The following is a 22080-nucleotide window of genomic DNA, read 5'->3' on the forward strand; positions in this document are numbered from 1 at the left end:
GGGGGGGGGGGGGCGGGGGCACAAATAATTTGGTGCTTTTATGGTTATTAAGCGAGGGGTCACAATTATCCCGTACTTGGACGATCTCCTGATAAAGGCGAGGTCAAAGGAACTATTGTTAAAGAATGTGGAACTATCCCTGACTGTTCAGCAACATCACGGTTGGATTTTAAATTTGCCAAAGTCTCAGTTACTTCCGACGACTCGGCTGCCCTTCCTGGGCATGATCCTAGACACAACGCTTCAGAGAGTGTTTCTTCCGGAGGACAAAGCTCTAGAAATACAGACCATGGTCAAGGAGCTTTTGAGACCAACAAGAGTGTTGATTCATCAATGCACTCGAGTGCTAGGGAAGATGGTGGCGGCTTATGAAGCCATTCCGTTTGGCAGGTTTCATGCCAGGGTTTTTCAGTGGGACCTGCTGGACAAATGGTCCAGGTCTCACCTACACATGCACCGGAAAATAAGTCTAGATTCCAGGGTCAGGATCTCTCTCCTGTGGTGGCTGCAAAGCTCTCACCTCCTAGAGGGACGCCATTTCAGAATCCAGGACTGGGTCCTGCTGACCACATATGCAAGTCTCCGAGGCTGGGGCGCAGTAGCGCAGGGAAGGCGTTTCCAGGGAAAAAGGTCAAGCCAGGAATATTCTCTCCACATAAATGTTCTCGAGTTAAGAGCCATTTACAACAGCCTCCTGCAAGCAAAGAACCTTCTTCAGGGTCTCCCTGTCCTGATCCAGTCAGACAACATCACAGCGGTGGCGTACGTAAACCGCCAAGGCGGAACAAGGAGCAGGGCGGCAATGTTGGAAGCCACAAGGATTCTCCGCTGGGCGGAACAGCACGTGAGCGCTCTGTCAGCAGTCTTCCTCCCGGGAGTGGACAACTGGGAAGCAGATTTTCTCAGCAGACACGATCTCCATCCAGGAGAGTGGGCTCTTCATCAAGAAGTATTTGTAGAAGTGACAAGGCGTTGGGGAACTCCTCTGATAGACATGATGGCATCTCGCTTCAACAAGAAACTTCCGAAGTATTGTTCCAGGTCAAGGGACCCCCAAGCCTGTGCGGTGGACGCCCTGGTAACTCTGTGGGTGTTTCAGTCGGTGTATGTTTTCCCTCCGCTTCCTCTCATTCCGAAGGTGCTGAGGATCGTAAGATGAACAAGGGTTCAGGCAATACTAGTCGCTCCAGATTGGCCACGAAGGGCCTGGTATCCGGATCTTCAGGAATTACTTGTGGAAGAACCAGGGCCGTCTTTTCATATGGGCTCAATGGGCTCTTGCCCAAGGGCCCCAGGAGTATAAGGGCCCTAGGCTGATAGCTGAGGGTCCCCTCTTTCCAGGGGTACCAGATTTTTGAAAATCAGCCTTGGGGAACCGGAGATATCCAACGTTCAAGCAGTGGTCCCCATCCGAGCCTGTTAATTGCTCTTCCCAGCCAGATATCTCAGGTTCTGTCTAACATAGAGTTTTTCTGAGGGTATAATCCAAAAGCTGAGACTCTCCCCTTTTGCTGGACACTGTCAGCTTGTCTCTACTGTGCCCAGAACCAGAGATATCAGCCTTCCAGCAGCTGGTCCCTGCTCCAGCTCCACATGCCTGGTATACAGTTTTATATATTCATTGGAGGATTGCTCTGATCCCCAAGTCCCCAGAACCTTCTGAAAGGTGGGACTCTCTAGTTTTTTATCCCATTCAAAGCTAAGAAATATATTTTCAGGAACTTGAGATATCTGCAGTCAAGCAAGCTGCCCTCCCACCAGAAAATTATGAATATTAAGCCCACTCCATTAGCCACCCCTCCCCAGCGTATTAAACACCCCCTACCACCCCTGAAGTCATGTACCAGAGCACCGTCATTCAGCCCAATGCCCCCTTCTACAGTTTAGTGTTCTCCCTCCCATCCCATCTGTGCAGTAAAGGAGCAATTAGCAGAAATTACTGCTCCAGGTCCTACATGCTGAGAGGAAGATAGAACACTCCCTACCGCCCGCGGGACATCAAAGCTGCCGCTGATAGCACACCCCACCCTTACCGCTGGAGGATGGGTAGGGGGCCCAATGCATTGCTGTGCCCAGGGGCCTACACTGCCGTTAAGACGGCCCTGGGAAGAACCCTGGCCGCTTCCTCTAAGAGAGGACCTGTTACTGCAGGGGCCCTGCCTGTCTCCGGACTTACCGCGGCTGCATTTGATGGCGTGGAAGTTGAACGCCAGATTTTAGCTCGGAAGGGTATTCCCGGGGAAGTCATCCCCACTCTCCTTAAGGCTAGGAAGGAGGTCACGGCGAAACATTATCACCGTATTTGGAGAAAATATGTGTCGTGGTGTGAATCCAAAGCAGCTCCTCCGGAGGAGTTTCACTTGGGTCGTTTCCTCCATTTTTTGCAGGCGGGCGTGGATGCAGGCCTGAAATTGGGTTCCATAAAAGTGCAGATTTCGGCCTTATCTATTTTCTTTCAAAAGGAATTGGCCGTCCTTCCTGAGGTTTAGACTTTCATGAAGGGAGTGCTGCATATTCATCCTCCATTTGTGCCACCCGTGGCGCCGTGGAATCTGGAAGTGGTGTTGCAGTTTCTTATGTCTCCCTGGTTTAAGCCTTTGCGTAAGGTTGAGTTAAAGTTCCTCACCTGGAAAGTGGTCATACTTTTGGCCTTGGCGTCTGCCAGGCGAGTGTCTGAATTGGCGGCCTTGTCTCACAAGAGCCCATATTTGATTTTCCATTCGGATAGAGCGGAATTGAGGACTCGTCAACAATTTCTGCCGAAGGTGGTTTCTTCGTTTCACATTAATTACCTATTGTTGTGCCTGTGGCTACGGATGCTGTGGCGGTCCCAAAATCTCTAGATGTTGTAAGAGCTTTGAAAATTTACGTCGCCAGGACGGCTCTTACTAGGAAGACAGAGGCTCTGTTTGTCCTGTATGCTTCCAACAAGATTGGAAATCCTACTTCTAAGCAAACTATTGCACGCTGGATTTGTACTACGATTCAGCAAGCTCATTCTTCGGCTGGGCTACCGTTGCCAAAGTCAGTAAAGGCCCATTCTACCAGGAAAGTGGGCTCCTCTTGGGCGGCTGCCCGAGGGGTCTCGGCACTTCAACTTTGCCGAGCAGCTACGTGGTCAGGTTCAAACACTTTTGCTAAGTTCTACAAGTTTGATACCCTGGCTGATGAGGACCTCATGTTTGCTCAATCGGTGCTGCAGAGTCGTCCGCACTCTCCCGCCCGGTCTGGAGCTTTGGTATAGACCCCATGGTCCTTTGGGAGTCCCCAGCATCCTCTAGGACGTAAAAGGGAATAGGATTTTAATACCTACAGGTAAATCCTTTTCTCCTAGTCCGTAGTGGATGCTGGGCGCCCATCCCAGTGCGGACTGTTCCTTGCAGTTAGGTTGATACTGGTTATTTTCTGTTACACGTGGTTTGTGTATCAGTTATGTTCAGCTTGTTGCTGTTGTTAGTTCATACTGTTATCTGGTTTCCTGCTACTCCAGTTGTACGGTATGTTTGTGGTGTGGGCTGGTATGTTTCTCGCCCTTAGTTGAACAAAAATCCTTTCCTCGAAATGTTTGTCTCTCCTGGGCACAGTTCCTATAAATGAGGTCTGGGGGAGGGGCATAGAGGGAGGAGCCAGTTCACACCCAGTCAAAGTCTTTTTAGTGTGCCCAAGCTCCTGCAGATCCCGTCTATACCCCATGGTCCTTTTGGAGTCCCCAGCATCCTCTACGGACTAGGAGAAAAGGATTTACCGGTAGGTATTAAAATCCTATTTTATGCTCCTCAGAAACTGAGCCCCTTCACATTGCTCTCCTCTGTCCTCCCCTTTACATTCCTCTCCTCTGGATAAATGGGCCCCTACCTCCTTCCCAAAGCCCTCAAAGTTAAATATGCACAAACAAGGCTTTAAAAGGGTTAATGAGGTCAAATTCCTTAGGGTTCTATATATTAATAATTACATACTCGGTGCGATGTGGGCATAGTCTCCAGTATAAGAGTATGCCACCCAGATGTATCACTCTACACCCGCAGGAACAGGGGTTCCAGAAGGAGCCCATTCCTATGATGTGCGCGGAGTGGTAACGTGACTTCTGCAGTCTGCACATGAAAGGTAGGGTTCGGGAGGAACTCTCTGTGGTTACTTTTGTGATCTGTATCCCATAGGTTACAGTGGGCTACCACCATCTTCAGCATTGAATAGCCCCATAGAGACCTATGGGGACTGCAGCTGCTCTCAGAAATGGAGCGATTGCAGCAGATATCGCCAATATGTGCTGTGGTCCCTCTATCGTGTGATAGTATTTGCAGCTATTGTATTGGGAGATAGAAGTCATAGGGGCCCATTCATTATTAAATATTTGCAGCACATTTCCTGAATAACACCTTTTTTCTGGGATATGCTGCAAATATTTTATAATAAATGGATTCCCATGACTACTGTCTCACATTACATGTAAACACTTTAGTAAAGATATTGTTTAAAAATTAAAACTTTAAAAAGCAAAATGACTAATCTGATGTTTTATTACTTTGTGTCATACATGTGTAAAATCCTTCACACCCTACTCGGCCATGAGTTCAGACAAAAACTGGGCAGCTTTTCCTGTAATTTCTCAACCAGACTGCAATATATCCTGTTCAGTAAATGGCCAAGGGAGACAATTCAGCTGTCACAAGCTAAATATGAGGAATACATATATACACATCAGTCCCTATACAAATACAGCCATAATACAGTAAATACTGTACACACCGACCTACACTCAGAATTGCTGCATACATTGAATCATGTTATAAGTGAACTACATCCCCTAATAATATAATACACGTGTCATTAACATTTATAAACTCCTGTAAATAATATCAATTATAGGCTCTGACATCATAAATGAGATGAATGCTGATGTTGTTGCTTTAGTTGTCATTGGCTGGAAAGGTTTATGATAAGGAATAACACACACCCTATTGTACAGTAAATTAGTATAGATGTTACACGTAACCTTTGATTTCCATATCCTTGATTTGCCACCTAGAACCTTTGTGTGTTCTCAGAATTACTCTGTAGCTTTTATCTGTTTGCATGTCGGTATATGTGAGCATCATACGATATCACCTAGCAAACTTGTCTATTGACCTGTATACTGTAAATAAGAGTTTGTGTATATTTCCATAGTACAATTTCTCAGACTATTAAAGTATGTTATTTCCTATATAATAATTAAAAAAAAAAACCTCTCTTGGTTGGATGATGTAAAGTGGCACTAAATAGCCAAATCATTATTTTAATATCAGTAATAGTATTATTGTAATAAATGGTTCCTAATATTGCCATCTTGAACACAATGATTCACAAGGACCTTGGGATTGATAGTTCATGGCTTAAAACTGTTCTCATTACATTTAGGATCTTTTGCATGCTGTCTGTATAATCATGTCATTGCTTACTTTTAATAGGGGAGGAATGGTTCAAACAAGTGAACAATACCAGTTTGTGCACCATGCCCTGAGTCTTTATGAGAGTCGACTCTCCGCAGAAATGGTCCAGTGAACGTCTGGGAATCGGATTTCTAATGATGATTTTAGGTAATTATTTAAATTACCGACCAGCAGTTTCTTCAAGAAGCGAAGTAGGCTCCTTGGAAAGCAAGAATGTAGCGAGAACATGGAAGATTTGGTGGAACGTTTGACACAATTACAGTAGATGGACAGTAATGTGTCACTGAATGTACCTGTGATGCAAGTTTCTGCAAAAAGCAATGGGCGGTATAGAAGCTGTACATGGAATTTACATATGTAACTGAAAGGTGGATATACTTTTGAAATACGATTATCTACCAGAAAGTATGTACAGTATGTACTACTGTTCCAGGCACAGTGGATATTTAAGGATTATTCAGTGTATAACAAATAAACGTTTGCAAACTGTGTGTCTTGTAAATGGACTGTGAAATGTCACTCTGTTAAGTGCTATTACTTATTATGTGGTGAATTTGTTTCTTGCCCACATAAGATTATTGCTGCTAGTGTTACGAGTAATATGTTTATTTTTAATGAAATAATATTTCTTTGTTTATTTTCTAAACTGTTTCAGAAACAGTGACTATTTTATATGGAGATGTGTTTTTGTTCTATTAGCAATTGTGAATTTCCAACAGGATATTTAAAAGGAGCACAATGTACTTTTAATCAGTTGATATGCATTTGCTGTATACTGTGGGTTGTACTACTTGCTGCGCCTCTTCTAAACTTTGTGTCTTTGTAAATCATGTGAGTTATTTTACCTGAGAACTTTATAGCATATATTAAAACTGCAAGGAATAAAATTATTGTCTACAGTCCAAACATTTAGTGCCATTGTCCTTTTGCAAGGTTTCAGATGAGATAGATAGATAGATAGATAGATAGATAGATAGATAGATAGATAGATAGATAGATAGATAGATAGATAGATAGATAGATAGACGGACGTACATAACAGCGCAAAAATAATTTCTGATAAGTCTATATCATTAATACATTGATGATTGCATCTATCTTTTTTTTGGGGGGGGACATTTTTTTACATTCACATGGAAGTTTTATGTAACTTGCATTTACACTAAAATTAACATTTGCTCAAACATTGAAGCTAATTAGACTTTGCAATAAACTTGGTATATTAGTAACTATTTCACTGATTAGAATTGGATGTAGCAAGGAAGCACTCACAATAGAAACAGTGTGAGTGGAGCAATAGAAAGGTCTATTTACTAAGCCTTGTATGGAGATAAAGTGGACGGAGATAAAGTACCAGCCAATCAGCTCCTAACTGCCATGTTAGAGCCAGTGTTTGAAAAATGTCAGTTAGGAGCTGTTTGGCTGGGACTTTATCTCCATCCAAGTCTTAGTAAATAGACCCCAGTGTGAGTGGAGCAATAGAAATAGTGTGAGTGGAGCAGAACAGTGAGTCCTGCCAGTCCACTGCCCCTGCTCATCAGTTTGTAAATGCACGGGTGCCTCTCCTTTACTGATAATTAGACAATTGCTCCTGCTAAATACTCGTATACAGCTGCTCAGTACAAATACAGGGGAGCATTTATCCCAGCAGAGTCCTACACAGATAATGGCATTTCATCCTTTAGGAGACTTATGCCAATATATTTATTAAAGTGTTTACAAATGTTTTGTTTACTTCTGACTGTTACTAGTTCCTGATAGTCCTCTCCGTGTAATGCAGAACTGTCAGTAGCAGTCCTGGTAAGATCACATCAGCGTTGTACTGGGAGAATAGCATTACTTCATCATTATGTTTTCCTTAAAGCAATATTTTGTATCAGTCTTGAGAGCTATAGTCAAAACATCTGTAAGATATTAGTAATACAATAGGAAAATCTGCTAGGCATTTGTTACTAATAAAAAACGGACCCGTGACTCCATGTATGTGATTCACCTGCACAATAAGTCACAGAGACCATATTGCTATACACAAGCATTGTAAGCTTTTTGCATCCTGAAAAATACCACAGCAATCAAGGGACAGGGGTCTATTTACTAAGCCTTGGCTGGAGATAAAGTCGCTGGAGATAAAGTACCAGCCAATCGGCTCCTAACTGTCATTTTTCAAACACAGCCTGTGGATTAGCAGTTAGGAGCTGATTGGCTGGTATTTTATCTCCAGCGACTTTATCTCCAGCCAAGGCTTAGTAAATAGACCCCATAGAGTTGAAGTTCAAATAGTGCTCAGCATGGGAACAACCACCCTTTATCTATGTTGCACTCTGGCAATAGCCCTGCACTAGTGGCTGGACTGGTAATAAAATACTGATACAGTAAGTAACTGAGGTGAAGAATACTGGACAATAGGATAATGGTTACTAGCCAGCATATCGAGACACCAGGTTAGATGTACCGTACAAGTCTGGGTGACAGAAACAGTCAAGAGAGAGCGTACATACTGTTTTATTACAAATCAAAAATATCTTTATATCTAGCATTAAAACAGTGGTGGTAAATTTGAAAAAAGTGACAAATATATGAAGTTGTCCTCATAGAGCTGGGTACAGTTCTTTATTATGTGTGTAAATTACTGATTTAGATTATAGAGATGACTCACCAATTTATTACATTTGGATGCACTATAAAAATACATTTTAAACAGAGTAATAAAGTTTCAGCATCAGATGCAGATGGACAGTACATTACACTGCCCTGCAGAAATCTAGTGACAGGGAATCATTTCCCTTCTAGCTAAAGTTCCAATACTAGAAAACCTGTCCCTGATTTACAGTTATAGAAGAACACAGAGCATCTCTTTTGGTGCAGCCTGCTGGGTCAGTCTAATGTGCTTATTCTGCAGTCTCAGCTGCTCTGCTGTGAGACCTCTGTGGAAGGTCCAGACACAAAAATACACACAGATATTAAATCAATGTTGAAGACTCAAGCAAAGTATACTAGAGTCCCCAAAACAATTGAATAGAAGGAAGTTCTCGTCACTGACTTTTTCCCTCCGTGAAGGCTCATTTCCTTCCTAGTGTTAGCTTCACTTATCTAGGTTGTTGGACAGAAGCATGGAGTGACTGCTAGGTGGAAAATGGATGTGCTTGTGCGTGTGTTACTGGTTAGCTGCCTGTCCTGTCTGATAACAGGTAAGTGCGGAATGGAATGGGGAAGACTGGTGGAGATGAGAAGGCAGGAATGGGAAGAAGGATACATCATTAGTCAGGGATAAATATAATGGCTCATCCCTGCATCAGTATCTTACAATTAAAACTGCTTCATAAGCTGACATTGCACACAGGGAGCCAACACAAATAGCTCCATCTAAATGTTACATTGTGATATTGATGTGCATGATGCAGATGTAGATGTATGGCTTGTATCAATCAGTAATACAGGCCTCAGCAACATATAATGACTGTACTAGCCTGAAGGTGGCATGTTTTATCATTTACATAACAACAGTGTTTTCATTGAAAGTTTTTAATATAAAGTTGATAAAGTGGTTTTGATATGTACTGAAAATAGCCGCAATATCTAAATGTTTTGTTATCAATAAAAATAATGTATCTGAGACAGAGAGGAGCAAACGTTGGCCTGTGGCAGCGTAGCCCACCATGGCTGATCTATCATCCCCCGAAGCGATTGGTTGTCATTTGAAGTATAAAGGTTGTCAGGTCTGTTCTTGCAGATTGTCAGGTCTGTTCTTGCAGAGTAATATAATGGAACATACATATACCTGAGCGCGGCTTTGCTGATAATCTGGTGCTTGGTATTGCGTGCACAGTGTGCTGTTTTTTTTATGAGGATTTCACCACTAGATGATGCTGTTCTGTTACAGCTTAGAAATAATACATTACGTCTCATCCTCATATAATTCTAGGATAGCACTGTCAGTGCTTTGGATGTTTACTTATAGATATTACAGGTGATATTAAACATTGTGTGTCCAATATAGTATATTTCCTTTTAAATGACCTTATACTGAAAAATGATTCTGTTTGAAAAGAGTTTACGTTTGCAGACCTAATTTTGCTAAGCACAACAAGGGCACTGACTAATCTGACAGACGCTTTATCTAAACAATAGGTATTATATCATGTTTCATGATCATTTGACCACTTTTAAAACTGTTTATGGAAACAATATTTTGCCTAATTAAAGAAATTGATGTGGTTACTGAATTAATATAAATATGCAGAGAAAGATAAACATATTGGGGCGTTTTATTGAACATACAGATCTGGAAATTACCCATAAAGAAATATATACATTTTTGTTTCATTCAAGAGATTGGTGGGTGTGACAGCTTGGGGCTGTATATAGGGCAGGTTAAGGAGAGTGCTGCAAGATCGGACATGATGTGCCCTCAGTCATGTCACATATTTGTAACACACACACACACACACATATATATATATATATATATATATATATATATGTATACAGGTTGAGTATCCCTCAAAATCCCACATTTTTTGTTCCCCTACTGGGATAATGACACTTATATATGTATATTATACTGTATATCTATATAATCTATTTATATATACACATAATTATAATATATGTCGTTATCTCAGTAGGGGACCCAAAAATGTGGGATTTTGAATTCTGGATAAGGGACACTCAACCTGTATATGTATGTATGTATATATATATATATATATATATATACACATACACACACACACACACACACACACACACACACACACACACACACACACACACACGTAGATGAGTTGCTTTATCTTCAAAGAGAGACAGTCTGTAGGGGCCCTGCATTGTTTTGGTGTTTGCACTGGTTGATTGTCACCTAACGTATTCCAAGAGGCATACCAACATGCTGGTCAGTGGAGACAGCACAATAAAAGCCTGATTATGCTACTGTACTTGTATAGTTTTATGAATAGCCTGTGAAATACCTACATTGTAAACAGTAAACATATCACAGAAAAGTGCAACCTATTTTCCACTTAGTACCACCCCTTTTCCACTTCTATTAGACTGCCGAGGTTAGCCTCACGAGAGAGGATACATGCCTGTCTTTAATTCACAAATCACTTTTGTATTTTTTCGGTGCCCATTTAGCAGATACTGCAATTTATCCCCATTAAATGTCATCTCTTATTGTCGCTATTCACTGTGATGGAATATGAAGCTTTGAGCCAATTAAGCATACAGTCCCAGCTCGGACATATTGCTCGATAAGATGCGGTATAGTGATAGTTTTCTCATTTGTGATGCCCTGCAATTTCCATTTCAGCAATAGGAGGACAGCCAGTGGTCCTGATAAAGATGTGATAACAATATGGGGAGCTATCACCAGCGGTAACTGCCAATGGCTATTACCGGCGATAGCCATTGCTTTCTACAAGGCTTGTTACATAGGAAAAAGGATTTAGGGCTCAAACAATTGATAAGTGACCCAGAAGGAAGTCCAGTAATATTCTGTTTGATTTATATACTGTAGGATAATTGTCTAACATTGCTGAAGTTTTTAGGCCACACTCTGCATTATAATTGTGTGATATCTGTTGCAATAAAAAGTGCGTGCTTTAATAAAATCTCCTTTTCACTGAAAATGTTTTCATTAAGAAAATTGTAAATGGATAGATACTGAGAAACTTGTACATTGACAGAAAAAAAAATATTGTATAGTTTAATCTGCCAGCAAACAACCGTAGCAGTTCTTTCAATAAAAAATCTACAATTGAAGATTAGCAATTTTGGTAATTTTTTCAGTTGTTTAGATGAATCATTAAGAGGCAGTACTCCATTCAAATACTGTTTTAGTAGCAAAGAAACTTTAAACACACTTTTTGGGGAAAAATAAATATTGACACAAACATGGGGCATTTAGGATGAAAACTGTTAAGTAATGCCCCTTTCAGGCATATGCCCTGCCAAATACAAGACTCGCTGTCCTGGTATTCAGTGTGAAATCTTTTAAAGGGGACTCTTATTGGCTCACAAAGATGAGGTCATGCAAACTGGGTGGTGGCTTGTGTGCTTGGTGAAGGGTGGAGCCCCAGACAGCCCTGTACAACCAATCAGCTCCTTTTTGGCACAACCCGGATTTAAAAATCCAGTCGCACCATTCAGCTATAAGTCAGGGCACTGACCTGGGTTGCAAGTCCCGGGATTAACCCTGCTCAATTGCAGTGTCGTGGAACTGGGATTGCCAACCTGGGTCTGATCCTTTCAGACATAAGCAGGACCTGAGTCAATTCGGTGTGCCTCAGCAAATTCCCGGGGTTTTGCTCATGCCTGAAAGAAATGGCTCCATTTTGATTCAAAATATTTTTACAGTATTACAATGATTTTTTAGTATCACTGCATCTCCTAGTTACACTGGTATACCACCAGTATCTGACATCACTTACCTGTCTGGTGAGGTCCAGTGGTGTCTTTCTCTTTCATGGTGTCCTTTTATGATAGGTTACTGTCAAATGTGCATGTGTGGTGACATCCACACATGCACCTAGTACTTCATCCCAGCAAGTAGTCAGCAAAGCTGGAAAGGCTTCACTCTATTGTCCTGATTCAGCATTGTACACAGCTGCTGTATGCATATATGCTAATGCCAGAGGCGGAACTACCGCCAGTGCAACCAGTGCGTTGCACTGGGGCCCGCCACTGTCCAGGGGCCCAAAGCATGTAATGAGTCAAACTGACTCATTACATGCCGCTGTGTGCTGCGGGCAACCGCTGCCCGCAGCACACAGCCGCCCGCAGGACACAGGAATCAGAGAGGAGCGCAGCGGTCACGGGCACAGGGACGGGGGTAAGGAGAAGGAGGGAGGTGGAAGTGGGAGCCGCAGCAGCGCTTTGTTACTGGTTGAGGCGCTGCTGCTGCTGCTGTCCCTCTTCTTCACTATAGGCTGTCTTCCGAGAACAGCCTATAGTGAAGCAGAGGGCCAGCAGCAGCAGCGCCTCCACCAATAACACAGCGCTGCAGCGGCTCCCTCCTCCACCTCCCTCCTCCTCCTTCTCTCCTGCCCGGGAATCGTGACCAGAAGCTGCACGAGGAGCATGAGCCAGCGGAGAGGGTAAGTATAATTCTTTCTTTCTTTCTTTCTTTCTTTCTTTCTTTCTTTCTTTCTTTCTTTCTTTCTTTCTTTCTTCAAAAAGGGGACTGTCTGCAGCAATGTGTAAAAAGGGGTAATCTGCCTGCCGCAATGTGTAAAAAGGGGTAATCTGCCTGCCGCAATGTGTAAAAAGGGGGAATCTGCCTGCCGTAATGTGTAAAAAGGGGGAATCTGCCTGCCGTAATGTGTAAAAAGGGGACACTGTCTGCCGCAATGTGTAAAAAGGGGGAATCTGCCTGCCATAATGTGTAATGAGGGGACACTGTCTGCCGCAATGTGTAAAAAGGGGGAATCTGCCTGACGCGATGTGTAATAAGGGGACACTGTCTGCCGCGATGTGTAAAAAGGGGGACGCTGTCTGCCGCAATGTGTAAAAAGGGGGATGCTGTCTGCCGTAATGTGTAATAAGGGGACGCTGTCTACCGCAATGTGTAAAAAGGGGGATGCTGTCTGTTGTAATGTGTAACAAGGGCACGCTGTCTGCCGTTATGTGTAAAAAGGGCACGCTGTCTGCCATTATGTGTAAAAATTGCACGCTGTCTGCCGCTATGTGTAAAAAGGGCACGCTGTTTGCCGTTATGTGTAAAAAGGGGGACGCTGTCTGCCGTAATGTGTAAAAAGGGGACGCTGTCTGCCGTAATGTGTAAAAAGGGGACGCTGTCTGCTGTAATGTGTAAAAAGAGGAATCTGTCCGCCGTAAGGTGTAAAAGGGTCTCTACCTGGTGTAGTGGTGCTACTGTGCGGCGTAATTTGAATAATGGAGACTACTGTGCACCGTTTTATGAATTGGTATTATTTTGTGGCCACACCCCTTCCCCACGAAGCCACGCCACTATGTATTTTTGCGCGCACCTACGGCGCGCACTGCCCCTGGTTTACATGCAGGGGTGGGGCTCCGATGCCATTTCTTGCACACAGTGCTAAAATGTCAAGTTACGGCACTGTTGCTAGGTATCCATTTCTCTGGCCCTGAGCAGGTCCCCCTCACCAGATCCTCTCCAGGGGTGAGGGGGTGGACTTGGATGGGATGGGGGGCCCAAAGCATTTTGTCGCACCCGGGCCCACCGCTCGCTATTTCCGCCACTGGCTAATGCTGTAGCATTTGATCATCTGCAAAACCATTGGCCATCTGAGTAACCCCCTATTTACAATGGCCAGCTCAGATCCATAACCAAGGCCAGCACATCTGCTCGGAAAATGCAAACACTGGCCTCAGCACTCCCAGGAAACAGGGGTGAAGATACTTTGTTTTCAGGAACGATGCCCGGCACCACCCCCTGCCCGCTTCTAAAGAACTGGCTGCAGCTTAGGGGCACTGTGTGGAAGGATACAGGACCCGTTTTACACATGCGCAGTCCTCCTGCCATCACAGTAGTTCACACACCATTGTGTTTGTGTACGACTCTGAATCAGGCCCTATACACCAACTATAGATGATAATGATTTCTACATTAAGTTAAGCTTTCTGCTATTTAGGTATGGACATCAATGTTCAATGGTTTGACACTATCAATGTAGTTTTTGTGATGGTAGTGGTTTCACCATTTCGATAGTGGCTTTCCGATGGCAGCCACCATCATATGGTGTGGAAGTCATGGCCAGACAATGTCAAAATACAGCTGAATTCAGTCATTTAACATCAAGAATAGCCACAGGTCGCAAATGCATCTGCAAACTTTTTTTTGTGTATATGCACAAACTATTGTAATTTTATTTTTCATCTAAGTTTTTGATGCAATGATTAGTTACCATCACATCGATACTTTAGATCATAGGTCTTCAACCTGTGGCCCTCCAGCTGCTGCGGAACTACACATCCCAGCATGCCCTGCCTCAGTTTTACCATGCCTTAATAGCAAAACTGTGGCAGGGCATGGTGGGATGTGTAGTTCCGCAGCAGCTGGAGGGCCACAGGTTGAAGACCCATGCTTTAGATAGAAGTCCAGCCACCATTCAACTGCAAGCTTCCGATGTCCATCACTACTGTTATTTGTTACATATCAGAGGCATGTATTGTAGCTGAGCACACTAATTTCCTGCAGTACTTGGTTTACCTCACTTTCTGTATCTGTTTCATAGTTGGCTTCTCACATATTGGGTTGAAGTCATAATCCTTTTAAGCGTCATAAAACTAATGCTAAAGGGGCTATATGACGCGCCAAATCCTGTATGTCTTCTAGCTCTCCACAGCTAGTCTGTATGCAATCTGAGTACAGTTCTATGAAACCACATACATATAGGGAACATATATTTCTATGATCAGGTTCCAGGTATAATGTAGTCACAAATATATTTACTACATAAACTCTCAAAATAGAGAAAGTAAATAAGTAATGGACCCACATGTATTTCTATACATCAAAGATCACTAGCCTATTGCGTACTAAGGACTTGCCTTCAGACTGTACATTGATAATGCTGAATATACTCATCACTCAAGCTCTTCAAAAAAGAATGAAAACTTTTGAGCCCTCGTCTGCAATTACTACTGGTTAGGAGCAGGGGAAGAAGCCACTAATGAATAAATTGCAGTGCCAGGTAAAGTCATAATGAAATTTTTCCTGCAATACAGGAAAAAATAATCTGAAATGCAAGGGAGGAAGGAGGGGGAGCACCATCTCCTTCATCCTGACTTCTTCAGACCTGGTGGTACTTTCAATATGGCCACCAGACAACAACTCCAAACCTCATACTGCCTAAAATTTGGGTTCAGACAAACAGGATTCATTGCGCCTCACTTTAGAGGCATGGCCATGCAGGACTATGATCATGATTCCCTCAGCATCTCTCTATATTGTTTATACGCCTTGTGACTGTGTAAAGCATCCATTCACCACTGCGTGTCAGAGCAGCAGGTGAGAGAGTGACCTCCCACCAGAGTACACTGTGGCCTGCTGATGGGACAGAACAGTGCCCAAAACGCAGGATTATCCTTACAAAATTGTGATTGTTGGGAGTGATGCAACCCTGCAGAAAAATAATAAAAGTCAGTGATGTACTGTATGCAGCTGGGGAGAGCCATTATTCTCCCATCATGGGCATGTGCAGCACAATTCATTAGTCTGTGTATCCAGGGAAATCTAGAGAGGGACGCTGTGTACCAAGGGGCATGTCTAGTGCTATTGTCATGCCATTATACCCCCCTCCCACATATAGACACACAGCCATCTCATTATGTCCATCCAATATGCCCCATATGCTCATATACCACCAACACGGTCACCTCACTTACCTATGACCATATTATGCCACACAGTAGTGCCCCCAATTCATATCATACCAAACAGAACTTGATCGTGTATTATAAATTGGAGGAACAGGGGGTGCTGCTACTCTGCTATATCTTGATAGTCATTAAGGGATTCAGGGTCTGATTTAGAAGTTGGCACAATTGCACATTTTGCCATAGTGCGACTTCAACTTTATGTTAATGTCGCAGCCAATGGGTTTCAATGATGCCTTATAGGTCACACATATGCCCGCACTATCAGACAACCAAAGAAGCAGCATGGAAGTGCAGAATGTTTGTCAGAACACGGCTGCTGATGCCAGTGCAACTGCCTCTTGGATGCAGTCACTGGCCATGGCACACCTGCAACACCCAACACAATGACCTCTCTCAGCGTCCAAATTGGTTCATGGAGACCCATGTGCAGTGGACATGTACAGACTTAAAACATTGGTCACTTGTATACAACACTGACATTGCTTCCACCTCTGAATCAGGCACTCAATCACTAACATGGGCAATTTCTCAAAATGTCTTGGCACACCCTGGACCCTTATGTGCACGCATCTATGGCCCCCTTACTGGTTACTGTCTGATGTTCACATGCGGTTACTATGCAAAGAAACTGAAAAACTAAAAAAGCATACTAAGGGTTTATTTTCTGAAAATACAAAGTCTTCTGAAATAAGGAATGTATATTGTGTGTGGCTATTGACTCAGCACTGGGATGAGAGAACCATGAGTGGGGAAGTTAGTATGACTTTTAGAGCTCCAGTAACCTACCTTCTTACTCATTCATTGGTGACAATTCCAGGTGTTGTAATTCCAGGTGATTCTAGAATAGTAAATATAGCTGCCCTATATAAAAAAGTAGCAGGGGAAAATATGAAGTGGGGCTATTAAATAACGAGACTGATGCTATAATTTACATTTAATTATATTAAGTACATTTTAACTCAATTCCACTTCTATGTACCTTCTGCATCCACATACCGCTGCATTGTTATTTCCCATTGGTCAAAGCAGCGCTGTAGCTCATTATCTGTCAGCTGTCTCAACAGCTCCATCATTTTCTTCTTTACCTCAGAAATCTGATGCAAAACGGGTTCCTTTGGGCACAGATTTGATGTTAGGTCTGATAAGTATGGAGGTGTTCTAGCACTGAAATCTGTTTCTCAGCCAAAGACTGTTCAACAGAGTAAGCTGTGTGAGCTGGTGCATTGTCCTGATAAAGGATGAAACTATTTTTCCACAACTGGCCTCTTTCTTCTGATTCTTTTCCGCAAAGTTTCTAGAACATTCTTGTAGTAATGTTGATTCACTGTTGCACCTTCTGGTACCCAGTCTTCCAAAGTAACAACCTGAGATCAAAGAAAGCAATTAAAATGGCTTGAATTTGGATTTGCTTTGATGTACTTTCTTCATTCTTGGTGATGATGGTGTTTCCAGTGGATGGACTGGTGTTTTGTCTCAGGATTGTACTGGAAGATCCATGTTTCATCACAGGTAATAACTTTATCTAAAAAATGCGAATCTGCTTGAGTTTGTTCCAAAATCTCTGTACAAATTCACTGTCAAGTTTCTTTCTGCTTGGCGGTGAGATGCCTTGGAACCATCTTAGCACAAACTTTTGTCATGTAAAGATCATGATGCTAAACTTGCCTAACAGTTTCTTTGTCCATGTGAACCATTTCTGCAATCATGTGGATTCTAAGTCAATTCGAATAATTTATACATTTTTTCCACGTTTTCATTTGTTTTTGCTGAGCAAGACCTTTCAGGGATGTTAATCATCTTTGAATTCTTCACGATCGTCACTAAATCTTTTGTACCACTCAAACACACATGCACGTGACACATATGTAAGCCTCTGTTAGCATAGGGAAAAGGTCAGGGGGCAATTTGTTCAATTTAACAAAAAAAATTTAGGTTAATGTCTTAATGACATGTTGCTCTATTTTTGAACTAAGCATTTTTATGATGTACAGGAAAAACACAACTTCATCAAATGCTGTGTGATAGCAAACTATCTGTGTGAGAGGGGTGAACATTTCATATCCGTTTTGGGATAGTCCAAGGTCAGTGTTCCTCACGCCCACTCCATTTTAACTCACGCAGTGTGGTTTATTTTTTACAAGTACAGTTCTGTTTAATAGCCATACTTGAGTGAGTGGCGATAATCATATGCCTGTGATTCTCACTTCAATCAGAGGGGAATCGATTGAATTGCTTTAAAAACCTTTGACAATTAACAATTCAAACTAATAATAAAATACAAAACAATAGATAGAATTTATTTAAAAAAAAAAGAAAAATAATATTCTCTTGTGAAAAAAAAGCTTTTATTAATTGATAAAGCATTTTCTTCATTCTTTATCATCTGCTATTACCATTACAATTATGAGCTTTCCCATACTTTTCATTGCCTGATATACCCAGCTAATAGATTTGCTCCGGTGGTGAGCCATTTTTAAATAAGCAGAAGTCTCATTTTCATAAGTGATAGGGCTTTCCTCAGTGTGATAAATGGCACAATAATTTGAAATACCTTGGATTTCACTCAAAGGTAGTGGAATTGCCAACACTATGGATAAAGGTTTTATTTTTTTCCTTTAAATGATTGCTGTTTTAAAATTATGGCCAGAGATGCTGGAAACTTGTTCTTGACTGCATCTTGTAGGCAAATACATAAATCAGTTGTGGGCCCAGGTGCAAAATGTGCTTTATGCACACCTCCCTCCTTCATGCAATGAGTGCCTATGGCTGTGCCCTCTCCATAGCAGTTTTCCCCATAAGCAACCCTTGTATGTCCCAAGTACCCCAAATGCCTCCCATGTCGCCCTGGCATGTCCCCTCCACAGTAGATTATTCCCCACATGCCAACCTGTGTGCCTCAAATGTCCCCATCCTCTCCATCACATGGCCCTCCAGCAGAGTGTTCCCCACATGCCTCTACCGTGTTCCCCATATGCCTCCAGCTTCTTCCTGACATGCCTCCAGCAGCATGTTTCCCTTTTGACAGCCCTTGTGTGCTCCAGATATCTGCAGCACCTCCCTTAGATGCTTCCACCACAGCAGCTCCTGAGCCCCAAACGCCACCAGCATCTCTGCAACTTGCCTCCTGTGTGCCCCACATGCCCCCTGTCCTCCCTGCTATAACCCCCCCCCCCCAATCCCCGTCCCTCCCAGCATCATGTTCTCCATATTCCTGTCATTTTTCCTTAAGGAAAGCAAAAGTAATGAATAGAAACAGTAATGGTGGTTTCAGTTATACAACTGTCTTCTTATTTGAAATTCCAATGACTTTCTCTCTTTTTGTTTCTCATACAGTATGTATTCACTTGTATGGGGTGTCTGATTGTCTTTTGGATAAACTACAGTTTACAGTATATGTATTTTGTATTTTTGAGGGAAAAATAAAGTATGGAAACTGCATGTAAAGTGTATATTACAGTGTATATTACTGGAACGTATGGTACTGTAGTTTTTAGGGTTTTTTTTTCTTCAGAAAGTTGGTTTCAAGTAATGGTGTTGCTTTTAAGAGTGAGATATATGCAGCTTTTTTGTGCTTTATTGAGTGAGACATACTGTACTTTTTTACTATATAGCTTTTTGCACCTTAGTCTCTTGCAATGTGGAGCAAGCAGCCTGAGCATCCGAGAACTGTGTTGCAGGACACGGGGTATGGAACTGTGTGTAACATGAACGGCGTCAGCTGCACTGCGATACCTATGTGGTGGAGCCCCTGTGTGGCAACTGTGCTCACACCACCCCTATCTAGCTCCTCCTCCTTTGTTATGACCCGCAGGAGGAGCATCGCAGGGGGACGCCCAGCACAGGGCTAGTCTGCCCCGTATGTCAGGCCCTCCCCCCCCCACACGGGTGCAAAAGCATCACACGGTGGCGATGCTTTCGCAACTGCCAAGTAGCTCCCTATATGCACAGCCCTCTCCTCTCTCTCCAGACGGTATCGCAGTCTGTGAGTGAGTGGCAATGCTAGTAGACTCTAGCCCTGTGCTAGATTCTACTGCGCATGTGCAGGATTCCAAGAATATGGCGTGGCAGCCATTTTCCTGTAGATTCCTCTACTGCACATGCGCAAAACGCTAGGAAAATGGCCACTATGGCATTCTCCCAGTGATTTTTCAGGACTGCCACAGCGGAGCTGGTCTCCAGAGAGGTAAGTATAGAGGTAATGGGTGCAGGGTGTGCAGTGTGGGCCTGCGAGGGCTGAGGGGTCCATGTGCATCACACACTGCACCCATTATAGATACTTCACTGGCCCGTAGTGAACAGATGGAATGCTATGAGTCACACAGACTCATTATTACTACTACTAATGTCGCTGGCTGCTGGCCCTTTCATTACCTTGAACCCTGGTGTCCACAGCAGTTACAGTACATGGATCCCTGCCCAGAGTCTTAAAACAATGATATAAACCTAGATTAAGGGCTAGTAGTCAGTATTTCAGCTGTGAGCCCTGGGTTCTTTGGCATGTATTCATTTCTGCAGAGATAGCACTTTAGGTATTTTTTTTACACATGATACAAATACTTGTAATAGTGTCCAGATCACAGATACACTAAATCAAATGTGTAGTGACTTAGAAAAACAAAAAAATGGAACAGACTAATGTCAAAATGTTCAAGAATGCATACTGGACACCAGGGGCGTAAGCAGTGCTTAAAGTGGTCCTAGAGAGGTGGTGGAACTCACCTCTCCCCCCGCGCACGTTTGTGAAATAAAGGAATCACCGCAAAAAGGGGTATGGCCTCAAAAAGAAAGGGTGTGGTCACCCAATAGTATCTCCAATTCAAAATTACGCCTGCACAGTAGCACAATCTTATTCACATTACTCCACATAGTAGTGTCCCTTATTCATGTTATGACACATATTAGTGCCCCTTATACACAAAGCCCACAGTAGTAGCACCCCAAATACACATAATGCCCACAGCAGTAGTGCCCCTTATATCCCCAGGAATGATGCCCCTTATTAAGAGCCCCCTATGCAATGCTCTCATTAGTATTGCCCCCAGTAGTATTGCCCCCATAGTTATGCCCCCTGTAGTTATGTCCCCAGTAGATATGCCCCCTGTAGATATGCCCCCTCTAGTTATGCCCCCAGTTGGTGTGACCCAGTAGTTATGCCCCACTTGGTTTACCCCCAGTAGTTATGCCCCCAGTTGGTTTGCCCCCAGTAGTTATGCCACCAGTTGGTTTGCCCCCAGTAGTTATGCCCCCAGTTGGTGTGCCCCCAGTAGTTATGCCCCCAGTTGGTGTGCCCCCAGTAGTTATGCCCCCAGTTGATGTGCCCCCAGTAGTTATGCCCCCAGTTGGTGTGCCCCCAGTTTGTTTGCAGCCCAGTAGATATGCCCCCAGTTCTCCTCTCTAGTAGCATCGCTTAGTTCTTACACACACACAAAAAAAAAAGAACAATACTCACAAGCCCCGCTCCTGCTTCTGGACTGCAGCATCCATCTGGCGCCCGCTCCTCGCAGCTAAGGGGGAGACGTCATGACGTCTCTCCCATAGCGCCTGCCCAGCCGCACACTGCCTGACCCGGAAGCCGGAGCTCAGGAGTAAGCTCTGGCTTCCGCTTAGGGGAAAGAGCCGGCGCCCACTGGTAACACAGTCTCAGCGGGTGCCCGGCATTTCCCTAGGTTAAGTGAGCCGGTGGAGGCAGAACTGCATTCCATCTCCAAATGGAACTGGCAGAATGCAGTTTCCGCCCCGTTCATGCTCACTTTAACCTCTGGGTGTAAGTCTATCCCAGTCGCTCAGTTGGAGTTTGGTTCCCCCCCTTCCTCCCCTAAATAAAAACATGACTTACAGAGTTATATAGCTATCCCTCTTAGTTGATCTACAGGGAGTGAAGCCTGCAGTGACTTGACAGGGCTCCAGCTACGCAATATGATAACGGCCAGTGGGTCAGGGTCAGACTCATGAGATTCATGTAGAATCAGTGTTCCGTCTCACAGTCCAGCAGCACTGTTCCTTGCTCCAATGCAGGCTGAGCAGTACCATGTGGGAGACGTCCAGTCCCCAATTGCAGGTGTTAGCATAGCTCCTGGATCAGAGTAGATTAACTCTGCAGCAGCAGCAGAGCTCCATTGGAAGAGCAGCAGTCGCACTTGAATCCTGCTGTGAGCCACACAGGTGCTACTGTACAATCAGGTGCTTGGAGCCCGGATGCAGGCCTCTCCATTGCCTCTGGAAGTTACGCCCCTGCTGGTCACACAAAGAGAGTCAAATGTAGAAGGGGTTCAAAGTACAAAATCTAGCTATT

The 22080-nt window shown here is 43.5% G+C and overlaps 2 protein-coding genes across 3 annotated transcripts in view; both read left to right on the forward strand.

Moving 5' to 3' along the window:
* The window catches only part of PTPRR (protein tyrosine phosphatase receptor type R), a 415965-nt gene extending 409630 nt beyond the window's left edge, over positions 1–6335 (forward strand). For both annotated transcript variants that reach the window (XM_063927466.1, XM_063927467.1), the window contains one exon: positions 5448–6335. In XM_063927466.1, the coding sequence (XP_063783536.1) occupies positions 5448–5541 (94 nt within the window). In that variant the 3' untranslated portion in view covers positions 5542–6335. The remainder of the gene's footprint in view (positions 1–5447) is intronic.
* Positions 6336–7566: 1231 nt separating this feature from the next.
* Positions 7567–22080, forward strand: part of PTPRB (protein tyrosine phosphatase receptor type B) — a 146110-nt gene continuing 131596 nt past the window's right edge. The window contains exon 1 of the mRNA XM_063927468.1: positions 7567–8617. Coding sequence (XP_063783538.1) covers positions 8563–8617 — 55 coding nt within the window. The 5' untranslated portion in view covers positions 7567–8562. The remainder of the gene's footprint in view (positions 8618–22080) is intronic.

The sequence above is a fragment of the Pseudophryne corroboree genome, chromosome 6 (assembly GCF_028390025.1).
Source record: "Pseudophryne corroboree isolate aPseCor3 chromosome 6, aPseCor3.hap2, whole genome shotgun sequence".
Lineage (NCBI taxonomy): Eukaryota > Metazoa > Chordata > Amphibia > Anura > Myobatrachidae > Pseudophryne > Pseudophryne corroboree.